General features: G+C 41.2%; 1 protein-coding gene across 1 annotated transcript; it reads right to left on the bottom strand.

The window, feature by feature from the left end:
• Positions 1–2381: 2381 nt before the first annotated feature.
• Positions 2382–16708, bottom strand: gsk3ab (glycogen synthase kinase 3 alpha b). Its single transcript, XM_068735610.1, has 11 exons — positions 16642–16708; positions 16351–16536; positions 9792–9979; positions 9457–9540; positions 8640–8750; positions 6549–6679; positions 6061–6265; positions 5618–5713; positions 5259–5445; positions 5057–5134; positions 2382–4892 (listed from the first exon to the last, which is right to left on the bottom strand). The coding sequence occupies exons 2-11, from the start codon at positions 16523–16525 to the stop codon at positions 4825–4827; spliced, it is 1323 nt and encodes a 440-aa protein (XP_068591711.1). The 5' UTR covers positions 16526–16536; positions 16642–16708; the 3' UTR covers positions 2382–4824.
• Between the last annotated feature and the right edge of the window lie 75 nt (positions 16709–16783).

The raw sequence follows: 16783 nt of genomic DNA on the forward strand, positions 1-16783 counted from the left end.
TTCAATGTGATGCTCAGATATCTTGAAACAAATGTCAAAAAGAGAGGAAACGGTTAAAAGATAAACACACAGAACAGTATGAATATGTTAATTGTCCGTGAACCGGCCTCCCTCTGTTCACAGGCCCGATATTATCAAACTGTGGAAGTGCGAGATTCATCAGTCGAGGTCAAAAACATTTTCACTGACATTTGCGACAGCATGTTTTCCATAACAACCGTTCTGATTTCATCATTGTGAAACTGGTCCCTTCCAGAGTTCACTGAACCACTTTGGAGCACAACAAGAGCATCATTTCATTAATCCCTCCATGAAAGGGTTTCATTAAAGAAAATCCTACGACTCATAACTGATGTATACGTTTTGATATTCAGCACATTTAGTTATCAACATTTGTTTGTAGGAGAAAGGCCTGAGGAAGCACAACTAAAAATTCTGCTTATGGCTCAACACCTGAGGCGAACACAATCTCAACATCACACTGCTCTTCATGGTGATGTATGGCTGAGTTATCAGCAGACTGAGAAATATCCGTCATTTCCACCCCATCCTCAGAGGGACTGCCAGGTTGTATCAGATGGAATTACTCAACAAATGTCTCTCTCTCTACAACATTCATCTTCACTTCTTCATTACTACTGCACTCTGCAGTAGAAGAAATGCTCTTCCTTTGCTCAAATACAAGTATCATTACCATTATGTGGAAATACTCGGTCGCAAGTCCTGCATTCAAAATGTAACTTGTAAAGTGCAGATGTAATATCAGCTAAATGTACTTAAAAAAACAAAAGTAAAAGTTCTCATTATGCAGAATTATTTTATATTTTATAATCGTATTACTGAAGCATCAACATGTTGGCAGAAGTTTAATGTCACATCTGGTTGAGGTGGAACTAATTAGAATCATTTTATATATTTTGGGGCAGTTTAATTCAGTGCATCGATACATTTTGCTTCATAAGCATTACAGGTTTTTAAACTGTTAATCTGGAAATAGCTGTCAAATAAATGTGAAGTAAAAGTGGAACATTTACCCGTGAACTGTAGTTGAGAAGTACAAAAATAAAAATAAAAAAACCCAAGCAAAGTACAGATATCTTATAAACATACTTAATCACAGCACCTGAGTAAATATACTTTGAATATTCTGTTGTACCACATTAACCTTCTCGGAGGCCCTGAAGCACAAAGCAGCTGCTTTGCCCCATCAACCCTTTTCTCTCAGTGTGTGCATTGTGTTTTTACACTGAAATATATGAACCCAGTATTGGTGGCTGATATATCATTGGTGGATAATTAAGAACAAGTTTGTTCTTCCAATAGGTGAATTTCAGTTAAAAATGATATAATATATAATATTCAGAATGAGTACTTTTACTTTAAGCACATTTTGCAAACTAATGCCTCTGTACAAAATGCAGGACATTTACTAGTATTTAAGTATTTTTATTACATTGTTGTATTAGTACTTTAACTTAAGTTCTGTAAAGAATCTTAAAACCTCTTGCACTACTGGTCAAAACTCCCCAGTACTGAGGAAACTAGAGATTGAGATTATCAGAACTGACGTAAAAACTGAAAATCTAGTTCGTCTTCTTTTCCCTAATCACATTTTTGCAGTAACATTGGTTATTTTATCGGAATCAGCCACGACAAACAGATAATCAGTTATCATTATTGGCAATCAGTTATCATTATTGGCCCTGAAATTCCATATTAGTTTATCTCTACTGGGGTACTGCTGGGGCCAAGGGTTGCAGTGTAAATTTATAAAATAAACATTAATCTAGGAGTACGCAACATATTAACATGAGTTATCAATAAATCCTCACTGTGCTCATGTAAACACAGCTCACTTATTCAGGTATAGTTCAATCATGAATGTGAGACAGGAACAGTTTCATCACTTTATTAATGAGTTTAATTATTTATACCAACAAACAAAAACTGTTTCTCTCCCTCCATCCCTCTCTCTTCATCATCTCCTTTATCCAACCGTTCTGTTCCCATCAAAGACATTTTACCCTCAGACAATGGTGATAAAAGAGCAGGGTCACAGCAAATTAAAAACAAAGTGTGACAGATCAGAAGATGGAAAACAAACATTAAATAGCACATTTAGTCAGCTCTTCATTTAGGAAAAAGTCAGGAGTACTGAGAATAATGTCCATGGTCTGCCAGCACACATACAGACACACATACATTCCCTGCAGCTGTGCTCAAGAAACTCGTCAAGTATCTATGAAGCATACACACTGTACTAACAGGACGAAGCCGTCACACTCACACAACACTATGGTCAGCGAAAACAGGAGACGGTCGGACACAGGAGATGATAACTGTCAATAGACAGATTCATTATTTCCCCTTTCCTCCACACACACACATCACACACACACACACACACACACACACACACACACACACACACACACACACACACACACACACACACACACACACACACACACACACACACACACACACACACACACACACACACACACACACACACACACAGGGTGATCCGTTCTCCGTGCTCCCTCCCAACACCACAACCCCATAGATCCAGAGGCTTGTAACATTCCCTTCACATTGAAGTTAAATGGAAAACTGGAGTTCCACCTGTTGGCTAGCATGTGCACCTGCATACATACAAGACCACTGATTGAAAAGGGACACACCGACGTCTGGATCTCAGTACAGTATCTTGGATGTGAAATCGTTTTGCATGTGACATTGCTGGACTAAAATTTGGAATAAAAAAACAAAAAAACAAAAAATTTAAACCCTCAATTGTACCACCCAAGTGGAAAAGAACTTACCCCCCCCACCCCTCCCACTAAAAAACAAACAAACAAACAAAAAAAAAAAAAAAACACAATACAATAAATAAAACAGTTATGTCAACATTTATGGGAGAAAACGGAAAGTGGTGGAGAGAAATTGAGGGAGAGAGAATAAAAATGAAACATTTTGTTCTGTTTTTCCCCTCCTGAACCAGGGACTGAAATGAAACGTATTTACAGACTGCGACTGAGGATAAACAGTCCGGCAGCTGCTGCGCCGGTCTACTAGAGAAAAAAAATTACAAGAACAACAATATAATAACAATAATAACAAAAAATAACAAAATAAAAGGTACTTGATATTTACAGTTTAGCAGTGAAAAAAGGAGGAAAGAGGGAAGCAGAAGGCAGTGGGAGGACAAAAAGGAATGGACGGGGAGGCTCCAAAAGCTGTTGGGTTTCGGGGATTTGAGCATCATTTCTGGTCTGATTATTACTGAGATTAGTGGAAGTAATATAGTGTGGTCAACTCGAGCTGGACATGCACATTTTGCGCGGTGGAAGAAAGACAACCGGTTCATGCCGACAGCGGACCGTTAGGCCGAGTAAATAATTTGCGATGAGTTCCCACCACCACAGGCCAAGAAGAACATGATATGAGCGTCACAGGCAGGCTGTTTGGGAAGTGGACGAAGAGGGTTTCAAAAAATCTCTCTCACAAACCTCCTGCACAAACAAACAACTGTGTACACTAGCTGAAATGACAATGACGAGCCAGGTGAGCAGCGAGAGCGGCCAGTAGTCTCTCTGTACCCTCCGCACCTGAGTCTTTAACATAATCAAGCCGATATGAAACTTAACACCGTAAAGTGACATAATTAACGAGGTGACTTCTCACCCTACAGTGCTAGGTAACTGTGTTGATGACAAGCGAGACATCATTGAGGCTTTCTGTGTTTGAAGCAACCGGAGCCCCACATCAATGGCTCCCTCTGTGTGAAGTTATGCCGACAGCTGCACACGACGAGCGTAACTCGCCCCTTCGCTTCCGCTCTCCTCCCTTTAGAGATGTGCAATACTCGTTTGAGAATTAACATGAATTGATTGGTTTCCAGCTTAACCAATGAAAACATGAGCTTATACTGAGGAAACTGACAAATGTGCACTCTGCTCTTTCTCATTCACATAAAAAGGCAGTCGAGGAGCGAATATTCAAAAAAAGAAACTGTAAAGACAAGGCTGTGGTGCCCTCACTTGTAATAAAATTTAAAACCAACTTATCTAAAATGAGCCAAAAATCCGTCTGGTGACAAATTGGGAGATTTAAAAGTAATCCTTCACATTTGTTCACCCTTTGACCGGGTGAACTGACAATACTCGGGTAGAGTTCAGGGTAGAAAGTGACAGAAGAGCCACTATTTCTACATTCTACAGTGGGTTGTACGATCAAACATGTACACTACAAGTGTGCAATTCTTTGACCCCACTAAGGATGATTGTCAATATTAGTCAGGCCTTACATACGGCCCCTTATTCTCAACCCCATAGTCAATCAGGATTCCAATCAACGGCACCACGGCCCCACATAAAATACGCCAATGCAAATAAAATGAACATAAAAAGGGATAAAAGTCAACTGTATATTATAATACAGAAAATCCATATAACATGGACAAACCCCCTCCTCGTCTCCCAAACATCCCAACCAATTCCTTATTCTAACAGGCCAGACAAGGGCGAGCGTGGACTTAGAACTGCAGCTTATATTAAGCCCAAGCATGGCTACCTAAATATCCTTAAAAACAACCCCCACACCTTCCTGAAGCCAGCAGCCAAAGAAAGTGTTTTCTATTGGAAATGGTTAAAATCCAGGGAGAATAGCAATGCTGAGTGTTTACGTGTGTGTTTGTATTTTCATTTCTTTCTCTATTTTAAAGGGTTTGGAGCCAGAGGGAAGGTTGAGGGAGAAGAGCAGGGGAGAGAAAAGGAAAATGGGGGGGAGACAAAAAAGAAAGGATGACAGAGGGATGGATGCTCAGGTGCTGTTGTTGATGGATCCGGGTGCTGAGCTGGGCTGGGCGGTACTGTCTGACACACTGCCCTCTGCAGGGGGAGAGAGGGAGCACACGTGTCACCAACACAGGCTAATGCCATGAAGACATACATATATATATATATATATATATATATATAGACCACAGTATTGTTATTGTAAATTCACTCAGTCAATGACAACGAGTAAGATGTTTGTATTTTCTGATACACACCATGTGAGGCCGGCGATGTCTGTGCACGAGCGTGAGGAGGAATGAGGTTGGAGTTCAACTGGGGCTGGATAGACAGCTCTGAGAGAGCAGAAAAACAAAAACAATTTAATTATCAATGAAATACGATGGTTGCATCGGAGGTCAAATACAAGAAACACACACACACAAGAGATCAAACTGAAAGACACGGAGGTGAACTGACCGACGGGACTGAAGTTGAAGAGGAGCGGCAGTTCCCGTCCGCTGGGCAGGCGGGTGTTGGGCTGACGCAGCTCTTCAAAGAAGGGGTGCGCACACGCCTCCAGAGGAGACAGCCTGGTCACCGGCGTGTATTCCAGCAGTCGAGAGCAGAGGGCGATGGCCTCTGGTGGGGTGCGAGGCTTAAACACCTGACGGAGGAGAGACATTTAGCTTTATGTAAATCCAAAGACTTGAGGTGCATAGAATTTTCCCATGGTAATATCTTATCCTACGAATGGCAAAAAACCCCCACTACAACTTCCCACTGGTGTTTGGATAACCACCATTCATGATTAATACTTTCCAGTAGTGGGAACATACCTTTGTCCAAGGGTGTGCTTTGATCTGAGGGAACTTGAACTCTGTGTAGTTAGGGTTCATCTCTCTGATCTGCTCCCTCGTTGGTGTCCCCAGAACCTGATAATGAAAAACAAAATATGAATCATTGGTCCGTCCTGCATGCTTATAAACAAAATGTGGAGGAGGGACTGTCAGTGTGGATGATCACACAAATATCCTTTGTCATATTAAGTGTACAGCTCGCATTGTCCTTCTGTATATACTCATCTCCATTTCACAATACCTGCATTTAAATGTATTCAAATACTATATTTACATTCTCACACATTGATGTTTCTTTCACAATAGTTAATAGTAGTTAATTGATGCTCAAAGCCAACACTGACGACAGTTTCAATTGCAAACTTTAGACCATATCTCCGTTCATCTAGCTGCTTTCAGCCACTGTAGCATCCCGACTGTACCTTGATAATCTCTACTAGCTGGTCCACACCACTGTCCCCGGGGAAGATGGGCTGGCCCAGCAGCAGCTCGGCCAGCACGCAGCCGGCCGACCAGATGTCGATGTTGGATGTGTAGTCGGTGGCACCAAAGATGAGCTCTGGGGCGCGGTAGTACCGTGAGCAGATATAGGACACATTCGGCTCCCCCCGAACTAACTGCTTCGCACTAGAAGGCGGTAAGAATGGAGATGAAGCAGAGAAGGACAGTTCAGGAAGGGGAACGCCAGTCAACGTGAACCTCTCATTTCTCAGTGTTTTCACAAAACTACAGCATGAGAGCAGTCAGAGGTGAGAAAAACATATGACAGATGAAAACGAGGCTGAGAAAGAGACGGTGACACGAACAGACAGCCTGCTAAACATGCACGCTGAGACACAGACAGTGTCAACAATGGAAAGAAAACGATAGAGACAGAGCGACGCGTCCGGAGGTGGAGTCTGGTACTGACCTGCCAAAGTCACAGAGTTTGAGGATGGCCGTCTCTGGGTCCACAAGGAGGTTCTGGGGCTTGATGTCTCTGTGACACACGCCCTGGGAATGGATATAAGCCAGACTGCGGAACAGCTGATACATATACACCTGAGTGGGGGGGGGGACAGAGATGGTTGGCATGACGGTTTTAACAACGTAGACAGAATCATAGATATTCCAGAAAAAAAAACAAAGATGAATTTGAGGATACCAAAGTTCACCACTGTCATGTCTTTTCCCTGTTCTCATGTTAAGTTTAATACCTCTTTCATTATCATACTGACCAAAGTATGAAAGTATGACGGAAAACTAGGGACAATATGGCCTTAAATTATCACAATCCCAGCAGTATATAACAATTCCTAATGAAATAAATAATTTACTGAATACAACCTGGACCTGGATGAAAATGATTAATTCTATGAAGATAATTCATATTTTTCCTTAAACTGACGGGTTATGAGATGTCAACCCCACTTTTAGTTTATAGATCTTCCGGCAGCCTGTCAATCAGACACACAGAAAAAATTCTAAATAAAATAGAGAAAAGACAAACTATTTCTGAAAAACAAAAGAAAAAGAAATTAAATGTAAGACTCTTTTGTTGTTAAGGAAACTAAATTCATTCAGACGTTAGCTGGCTGTGTGAAAGGTGTGTGTGTGTGTGTGTGTGTGTTTTTTTCATCATGTGCCAGTCACTTCAACATGTGCCCTGATTGTGTTTTGGGGTGTACTGTGTGGGTAGGTGCGTGATGAAAGACACAGCTGTGTGTCTGATGCAGCCCGCAGTGCTGTGTTTCTACAACAAAACAACAATCCTCCCTGAAGACGTGTCTACACAACCTCGGTCAATGGTGTCATTCTCAATTCAAAAAAAATTGCTCAGCCAGTTAAGTCTGCACCCATTTAATGTGTCATCTTAATATGACAAATCACTCGTCATCACCATTATTGTCATACTACCCCCATGATGCAGCGACAGCAGGCTGGCCACCGATTACAAAACAATTACAGAGAACATGATGACTGAGAGGTGATGTTTAAAAAGAGGGCAGAGTGAGAGAAGGAGGAAGAGCAGACCGGTGAGGAAGAGGGAAACAATGAGGCTGTGATAGTAGTGTGTCGCTGGAGGACGGAGGGGCGACAATGGAGAGAGATCAGTGTGCATCTCAAAGCCTCAGGGGAGCAGCAGGCTGAGGAAGGGAAATGGGCCGTGAGACAGCTTTAACGTCCTCTCTGCTGCTGGAGACACAGCGAACACACAAACACTCTCGCTGGAATGAGCTCCCTTTTAAACTGGGAACCAAGTGTGTTACTAACTGATTAATTCCCCTGGGACCATCTTTCCCCTTCTGCTTTCAAATTCCTTCAACAGTGAGCTGTCTGGGAAAAACAAACAGGAAACTACTTGCTTGTTTTTTTACACCCACAGGCAATTACTGAACAAAATCGTACTTTCATTTCTCGTTCAATTTTGCCAGAAATGTCTCAATGAGTGATTAAACTCAATTGAAACGACTAGGAGGAAATATCTAAATCTAATCCCTTTTATTATCTGACAGAGAGTGAGAGAGCTATTCCATGCCAGAGTTGCAGACTGTGACTTAAAAGTTTCATTTGAATTAAGTATTTACAGTCGTATACTTCTACCCATGAAAGCACAGAGAGCACAGATCTCTGCCAAAGATGAACAATCCTCCAACTTGCGAAGCAGCTGCCTTTCTCACAAATAAATTCTGTATTTGTGTGTCATCCGAGTGTTTGTCTGGATGTCAGGAGGTTCCCACTACTAACTAATGCATTATCAGTTACAGCTGGAATGAACTTCAGATGCATTAATCCTACAGAAAAGACCAGAAAGATTTCCTTCTAGGATTATAACAGCACTATTAATGTGTAATACATAGAGAATACCCTGAATAACTCACTTCAATCAACCTTTGGATGCCTGTAGCAGTGTGGTGAAAGCAGTTAAGAGGAAATTCCCACGCGCACACCCAGCTCTTTGTGTGTGTGTGTGTGTGTGTGTGTGTGTGTGTGTGTGTATAATGTTTAAATGTGTGCCCACCTTAACATAGATGATGGGGATGGTGGTCTTGGCTTTGTTGAAATGCCGAGCCACCCTGTACACTGTCTCGGGGACGTAGTCCAGCACCAGATTCAAATACACCTCATCTTTCTGGAAGGGAGGAAACAAAAAAAGTAACAGGACTGTATAATTAGAGGCTGAAAATGAACTCTTAACTAATGTAAATCTGATGTCATGAGTATAAAACAAACCAATCTCATGAAACATGTTGGGTTGTACCGGGGTGTGAGGAAGTGAACAAACAATGATTGTAGCTGTATGCAATGATTAGTTTTATGACTGAAGATGGCAACATTCATCTTATGCTTTGCACTTATTAGAGGAGAATATCGGAAGCGAACAATGATTGAATAAACATTTACAGTTGATGCATGTCATTGACACGACATTTACACGTCATTAGTAATAAAAACAGATTTATAATTAAAAGTGTAAACACAGTTAGTCTGCCATAGTTATTACTGCTAAAGTACAATTGAGTGTAAACATTGTCAGGCTCATTGACACCAACGTTATACTTAATTCATTAACAGAGATACTTTATTTGTTTCTAGAGCACACATTTTAGAGGTTATGGATCAAAAGTCAAGTTTGGCTGATACTGCTCACGTACTTGAGTCTTTAAAATGTTGACTTAAGGGTGTGAATTTTATGGACACTAAAGACCCGGATCAACTTGTCTGAAACATGTCAATGAATCATCATTGATGACTGGCTGGGTGTGGAGGCAGAGTGCTTCATCTAGAAACTCGATTCCTACTGCACAGAATAAAAGGTGAAGTCAGAGCACACACACCTTCTCTCCACTGGAGTAGAAGAAGTAGCGTAGCCTCACAATGTTGCAGTGGTCCAATTTCCTCATAATTTGCAGCTCCCTATTCTGCAATGAGGAAAGGAAAGAGGAAAAAGGAAGTGAAATGTAAAAATTGTGCAAAAAATTTGACTGTCACAGCAAACTAGCACAGGTCCGTAAGTCAGGACCATTACTGAAGAAAATCATATTCTAATCCACAGAGCGAAAGTAACAAACAATGTCATTTGCATATTGCAAAAGCCACCACAACCTTCTTTGCAGATGCAAAGTTTACAACTTTACTGTAACTATTTGACAGTAAGCCCGTGTAAACATACCTTAAACCTCTTGTCTTGGAGAACTTTCTTAATGGCCACCATCTCCTGGCTGTCGATGAGGCGAGCCTGGTAGACCACCCCGAAGGAGCCATTTCCTATAACCTTTATGTCTGTATAGGACACTTCCTGAGGGCGGTCGGGACCCTGTCCGGGTGTGGCTACCACCGTTGTCACCTTGCCACTGTCTCCTGTGGATGAGAGCACAGATATGCCTTGTTAAAAAAGATACAGCAGAAATTCACTGCAACATCATTTCCATGGATGAAGTGATGTTTAGACATGTGAGGAACACAGTGACATGACTGTTCAGTTCAGCCTTTAAAACCAGAGTTTCTCTAAGACAGAGACATGTTCTCTAAATGGTTGTGACCCATGTGGTGGCTCCCCAGACTCACTCCACCGGCTGGTAATGAGCTGCTGATAGTTCCCACAACACTTCTCCCTCTAGTCCCCTGGGTGAAACCAGCCCAAACCCCTTTCATACTGGAGACACAAACACAACGCAGGTCTACTGAACCCGCATTCAATCGGAGTTAGACCCATTCATACGAGGCCGCTGTCAAACATTAATCACTACAACAAGATTCTAAAACATGCTAACAGCTAAAATACAATACTACTCATGTAATAACCAAATAAATGAAGGTGTAGGTGCCAAATGGTAAGAGTGAGTTTGCTCCACTGTGCACCAATTAGTATGTGTACCACTGCACGACCGAATAAACTAATATTCATACCAAGTGAACGTGTCGGTGAATTAGGTCTGCAATCAAAAGGTGACCGCGGAGGTAATCAAGGCTGACAGAACAGCGCATCACACAGATCGATGCAGAAGAAAACAGCACCTCAGTAGCCCAAGTAATGGACCGGACTCCTTTAATAGAAGGGATGAAATTTGTTTCAGTTTTACTCGCAGCCAGCTTCTTTGCTCAGCTGGACAAATATCTCTGCATATGGCACATTTTTGGCAACGTCCATTTACATTAAATTCACTTTCCAAATAGGAGAGCCTGGAGCACAATCCCTGCAGCCCACGTTTCACCCAATTCAGGAGAAACGTCTCAAAGGAAGGGCGAGTGACGTGTGTGGATGCAGATTGCAGGTTTAACCTTTGTCTCAGTGTTGATCTGAATGAGTAATTAGAGTACACATTCCAATAATATACACATAACCCAAGTATAGGTCAATGTACTCCCTGTGTAAAAGAGCCACTTGAGCACATAGTTGTATTTAGTGCACTATTCTTTTGTTATTAACACGTTATAGATAAAACAGATATATATATATATATATATATATATATATATATATATATAGAATAGCATGTTACAAATGAATTATTCTATGGTTTTTATATTTGCCATTATGGTTTCTTTAAGAGCTAAAATGCAGGTACATATATGATTGTTAAATGAGATGTTTACGGTCTGAGAGTAACCGACAGCTCTAGTTAGGGTCAAGTAGCTGCTCGGTGCTTCTGTGCCTGTGCCGAGGTCAAAAGTGATTTGACAAATCGGCACCAGAAGCAATGAAACTGGGAGGGGAAGAGCAGCAGAGAGGAGGCCCGTTGCCAAAAGGCTTGTCAGAGCCTGTGATAAAAAATTGCGTGGACAGTAGCACACCCAGAAGTGCTACCATTTCCCGGGCTTGCTCACTTCGCCTGTCTCAACAAGACCCCTCCTGATGTCTAGTAGGTCTCCCAAGTCTCAAAATGGAGTCAGATAATGAAGCATTTTGGTCTCTCCCATAAATTGACAAAACAAAAAATAATAATTTGGCTTCATCAACTTCTATTTCTTTAACATTTAATAATTGAATAAATTACAAATTAGATACCCATCTCCAGTCGATTCTTGGTGACAAAAGACAACTCGATGCTTTGCTATTTTTGAACTTTTTTTCCGAGGTTATCATTAAACGGCAGCCGGTAGCGTATCCACATGATTGGCCTAGATGTGATCTCAGCCCTCAGGTCAGGAGGAAATATTCAGCTTTTGAGATCAGTCAGTTTGGTTCGTGCACATTCCTGTATCCTCTATTCCTGCTCCACAACACAACGCTCCTCTGTATCTCCTTTTAGCGTCACTTTCACGCTCTTTTGAAACACGTTCGGTCAGAGGGAAACACATTAAATATGGAGCAGCTGTGGCATGATAGTCCCTTGAATAATGAATGCAAAAAAAAAAAGAGCACTTTGCCCAGCTGTCAGTGAATAGCTTTGGTTTCTAACAGATAGAAGGAAGTCTGATGAGTAAGAGAAAAGGAATTAGCAGAGTGATTCTCATCACACCCACACTAATAAGCAATTAGCTTGGAGCTTGGTTATAAGTGGAAAACTCCAACACGGTTTTAACTTCAGAAAATGATCAGCAACTGCATGATAAATTACAACAGGTGTTTTATCATGTATCGCCTCTAGCAGGGTTATTCAATTAGAGTTCAATTAGGTCCAGTTAGAGAGAACTTCCTCATGCAAAGGTTCAGAACATCACAATAATGTCTAACTTACGCAATGATTTAGTTCCATATATATTGAGTTAGCCAACAGTTGTATTAACATCTGTATGTAGTCAACAACTGACTGTCAGATCAAATAGAGAACGTTCAATTGAATTGATTCAGTTCATTCAGGTGTGAAGTGATGTCAACCAAGAAAACCATGATATTATATTTGTCTTATCTTCTAATAAGATAAATCTGTGTGCAGGGACTTTATCTGTGGTTATTAAACCACTTCTTTCAGCTCTATTCTCTCTGTTAACATCATTGTTGGGAAGTGAATTAACCTGTTAGGATTCTGATCATATTGGGCTTTTAGATTGTTTATTATCTGTGACTTCATTTCAGATGTGAGTGGGTACGTTTACACAAAAGACGTGTGCTTTGTCTCGTAGTAGCGCTTCACATTACCGCTTTTAATTATCGCCACGGTCTCTGAACATATGAGGCACACTGGTTTTTAACTGTCCGTGGGAAAAATGTACCTATAAGAGTCTGTCAATACTTGGTTAAAGACTCTGGTTTCTCTGACAACTTTTCTCTTTTTGGAGAACGCCATGTGAAATAACTTCTGACTCACGTTCCATTCTCCAACTACTCGGTCTGTCGCCTGTCTCTCCTTTGTGTTTATCAGAATACACATATTTGACTGGTTGAGTAGCATCACCTGAGACGATTTACAACGCATGTAATTGGTCAGAATACGAGACTGCACAACTATTGAAGTTCATGTTCTTGTTCTGTACCACACAGACTCACGATGGCGCTCTTGCAATGCACTGATCTCTTAGGCGTCGACAGATACCAGGTGCTGATCCAATATGGTGCTCCCTACGTTTAAAATCTGTATCACACGGCATGGATCGGGATCATTTTTAAGTACGGTAACATGAGGCCAGAGAGAGCCATGAGTCCCGTGGCACAACATACTGAGTCAGAGGCCCACCGAGAGACTGAATTTCATAATATTGGTGAAGAAACTGTATTTAATGTGGATTGGTCACGTCTCCACTGTCTTGGTAAACTGTTTCCACTGTCTTAAGCTACAATTCTCACTGTCTTGGTGAAACCTGAGGTGGATTCACGTACAGGTGAGTAGTTAGGTTAGGTTAAGATACATTCACCATATGCTGGTGAATAAGAACATGCAACTCAGTATATTGGGATACTTTTGTGATTTCAATTTGTTCAAGGCTAACACACAACGTATAGTATTGCAACCCTAGTGTGTCAAAAACTATCTGTGCAAGATCAGACTGGACCGAGGACAACGCAACAAATGTTCACAAGCTAGCTATCTTCCACGTGATATTAATAAGGTCAGTAGCACTAGATCAGTATCTGTGCATCCCCACACTTGACCATCTACCATGTTGCTAATAAAACGTGTGTATAGGTGTGTCAGTCCAGGATTTAAAAGGCAGGACAGAGGTAACAGATTTTAAAAGGGTGCAAAAGGATGTTCGACATGTAATAACTCCACAGATCCCAGTAAATGCTTTTGAAAAGCATAACTAGTAGTTACAAAAAAACAAAAGATTTTTAAAAGTAGTATTTTAATATTTAAATAAAATGTTCACGCAGAAAGTTTTATGGTTCTATTATTTCACCGCTTCGTCAGATCGTGAGCCACGGCGCCGCCACGATTGGACAATATGAATTCAAAAATAATCGTCTAACCGTATTTCACATGTGTAAACACACTGTGCAACAGGCATTAATGAGGTTAGGTATTAAACTTTTTTTTTGGTACAAACTGTAATGAGTATTGAAAGCTGTCTCAAGCTGGCTCAGATTCATACTCTTTAATATTTGATCACACCATTTCGGATGAAATCTTTTAGACTTTTACGTTTTAATTAGGCCAAATTCTAGTACAACTACTTCATTTCAAATGACGAAAGGGCTTTATCGGGTGGAAAAGGATTAAATACCTCAACATACGCTATTGAAAAAAGTACTGTTTTGGTATTGCTACTTACACTCAGGTAATAAATTTGCCATTGATATCAAATAATGTTAAATGATACCAAGACCTAAGAATTAATTTGCATTATCCCTAAAGGCTTTGATCAACCAAACTGATAATATAATTTTGGTCAGTCTATATAGATGACGTATAGTGTCTTTAATTTGTCAAAGACGCCATGAAGTTGTTCCTGTTGACATGTTTTTCTCTTTCTGTTGTCAGACAACTAAATGAGTATTAAGTAGTGATTCAATCGTGGCTTGCTAATGCAACCCATTAATAAAGAACAGTTATTCCTTTACTTCTGCACTAAAGGTATTGATCAGTAAACACTAACCAGAGGTTAACGGTGACATCTGTCTTGTGTGACTGATCCCAGTGAGAGAAGAGGTAGCAGAAAGTGACCTTCATATTATTGCTGCTACACAGCACTCACCATGTCTGAGCAGCAGACATCACCCTCCCTCAAGCTCACTTTTGGTCATGCATATTGATCCACTACAGAGAGCTTAGTTTTGGGTGTGAAAATGTTTTCAGATTTAGTACCAATGTAGTCTAAAACAGCATTTTTGTGTTGTTTCAGCAGGGTCTAGGCACCTCCGACACAAGAACAATGCTTTCACGGAATGCAGAATATCCTGATGACCAAGACTGAGACATTGTGAAAACTGAAAAGTGAGCTTATATTCCAAAGCAATGGATATGAATGAGCCAAATCACCTGATGGAGATCTGCTGATTGGCCGCATGCACAAACTTTAGTAAAGATTTACTACAGAGCAGCACGAGTCGACTTTGATCTTTGACTTCCATTCATGTTCTTTGGTAGTCATTTCTCCTTTTCAAATTATCAATTATTGATCAGACACCATGTTATTTTCTGTCAGGGCCCCAAAAGTTTTGAAAATGCTATTTGACACGAGAGCTGTGATGCTATTTTCTTCCACCTCTCCCCGTCTGTCCTTCTGCACACCTCTGTCCAACCCTACAGATCTTCAGCCAACTGCTACCGCTGCATAGCTGCATGACCCCTGAGCATTCTGCAAGTTCTTGTCATCACACCAGCAAAACCAACCGGAGGGACTTTGCTGTTGGCAAACCAGGGTTTCCAGTAGAGGTGTCAAAACAGTAAAGATAGTGAGCATGTTCAACCATCAGTGTAAAAAGTAGACATACTACTTAAAGCAATAATGGCCTCTACTGAAGTGTACAGCAACGGAATTCATTTTAGAAATTGTCTTCCACTTACAAAGGGGTGGCGACACAGTTGTGCTGGCAAATACAAGTTTACCAAACTGTTACACTATACTGAGATAGAATTCTCACTTTCTTGGTGAAAGATGAGGTGAGGTGGATTTAAGTACTGGACCAGTTGTTTAAACCCATACACTGCTGCTCTCATATATGCATACTGTAGCCATCCAGGTAAGTAGTTAGATCAGGTTAAGGTCAGGTCACAACATGCTGGTTAGTCAGTAGTTTGGGATACTTTTAAATTATTATAATTTCCATTTCTTCAGGCTACCACACGACGTACAGTGTGGCATCCCTAGTTTTGCACTCTCTATGCAAGATCAGACCTAACCGAGGACGACGCCTATAAAAAGTTAGACCATATAATTTCCACCTGAAGCACTCTTTACAAACGTTAGCAAGCTAGCTAGCTTCTACATCTGATATTAATGACGAATATATTAGAGCGTCGGCTAACACCAACTCTATTCTTGGGTTACAATGCAAAAATAATGGTTAGGTAATGTTGCCGAAAACATTTACATAACGTTATTTACCGTCGACATATCAAACGGCTTAATTCAAATCTTGCCACCAGCAGCTAACGATAATGTTAGCAATGCGATACAGCCCCTTGATCGCAATGGTTCCTTAATGAAAAACACAGCTAACGTTAGCTGGACAGCTAACTTAAGTTAGCTAACCAGCTAACAGCTTGCTGGCTAAGGGTTAGCTCCGCGACAATGATCGACACTTAAGTACACTCCAACACATTTCTATAAAAAAAATAACGTACAACCCGATCATTTATGATAACACGTAAACCGGCTGATGCTATACATATAAAAATAATACTTACTGGGAAGTTTCAGATTCCCAAAGCTCGTCGAGGTGCTTCCACTGGCTTGAGAAGCCCCAGTCTTTCCTGTCGAGCTTCCGCCGGCTACTGCTGATCCGGCACCGGCTGCAGCGGACCCGGGAGCTCCGGGAGGCTCAGCGAAGGAGCTGGTCCTGGGCCGCCCGCTGCCGCTCATCTTTGTGTGAACTAAAGCCGGGGCGAGGTTGAACGTTAACGAAAGCCAGACCGGCACAAACTTAAGCTGTATCTATGTGTATTTTAATATTCGAAATAAATATAAACTACACTTACAGCGTTCTGTATAGGTTGCCCGTCTCCCCCTTTCTTCCTCTGTAGAACGGTGATGGTGGGGGGGACTGGGGAGTTGACGCACAACGACGTAAAAAGCTCGCAAGGGTTGTTGGGAAAGTGAGTTCTTGGGGGTCTTCAAACT

Source organism: Cebidichthys violaceus, unplaced genomic scaffold, assembly GCF_023349555.1.
Source record: "Cebidichthys violaceus isolate CVI_PGR_0920_01 unplaced genomic scaffold, fCebVio1.0.p SCAF_7, whole genome shotgun sequence".
In the NCBI taxonomy this organism is placed as follows: Eukaryota; Metazoa; Chordata; class Actinopteri; order Perciformes; family Stichaeidae; genus Cebidichthys; species Cebidichthys violaceus.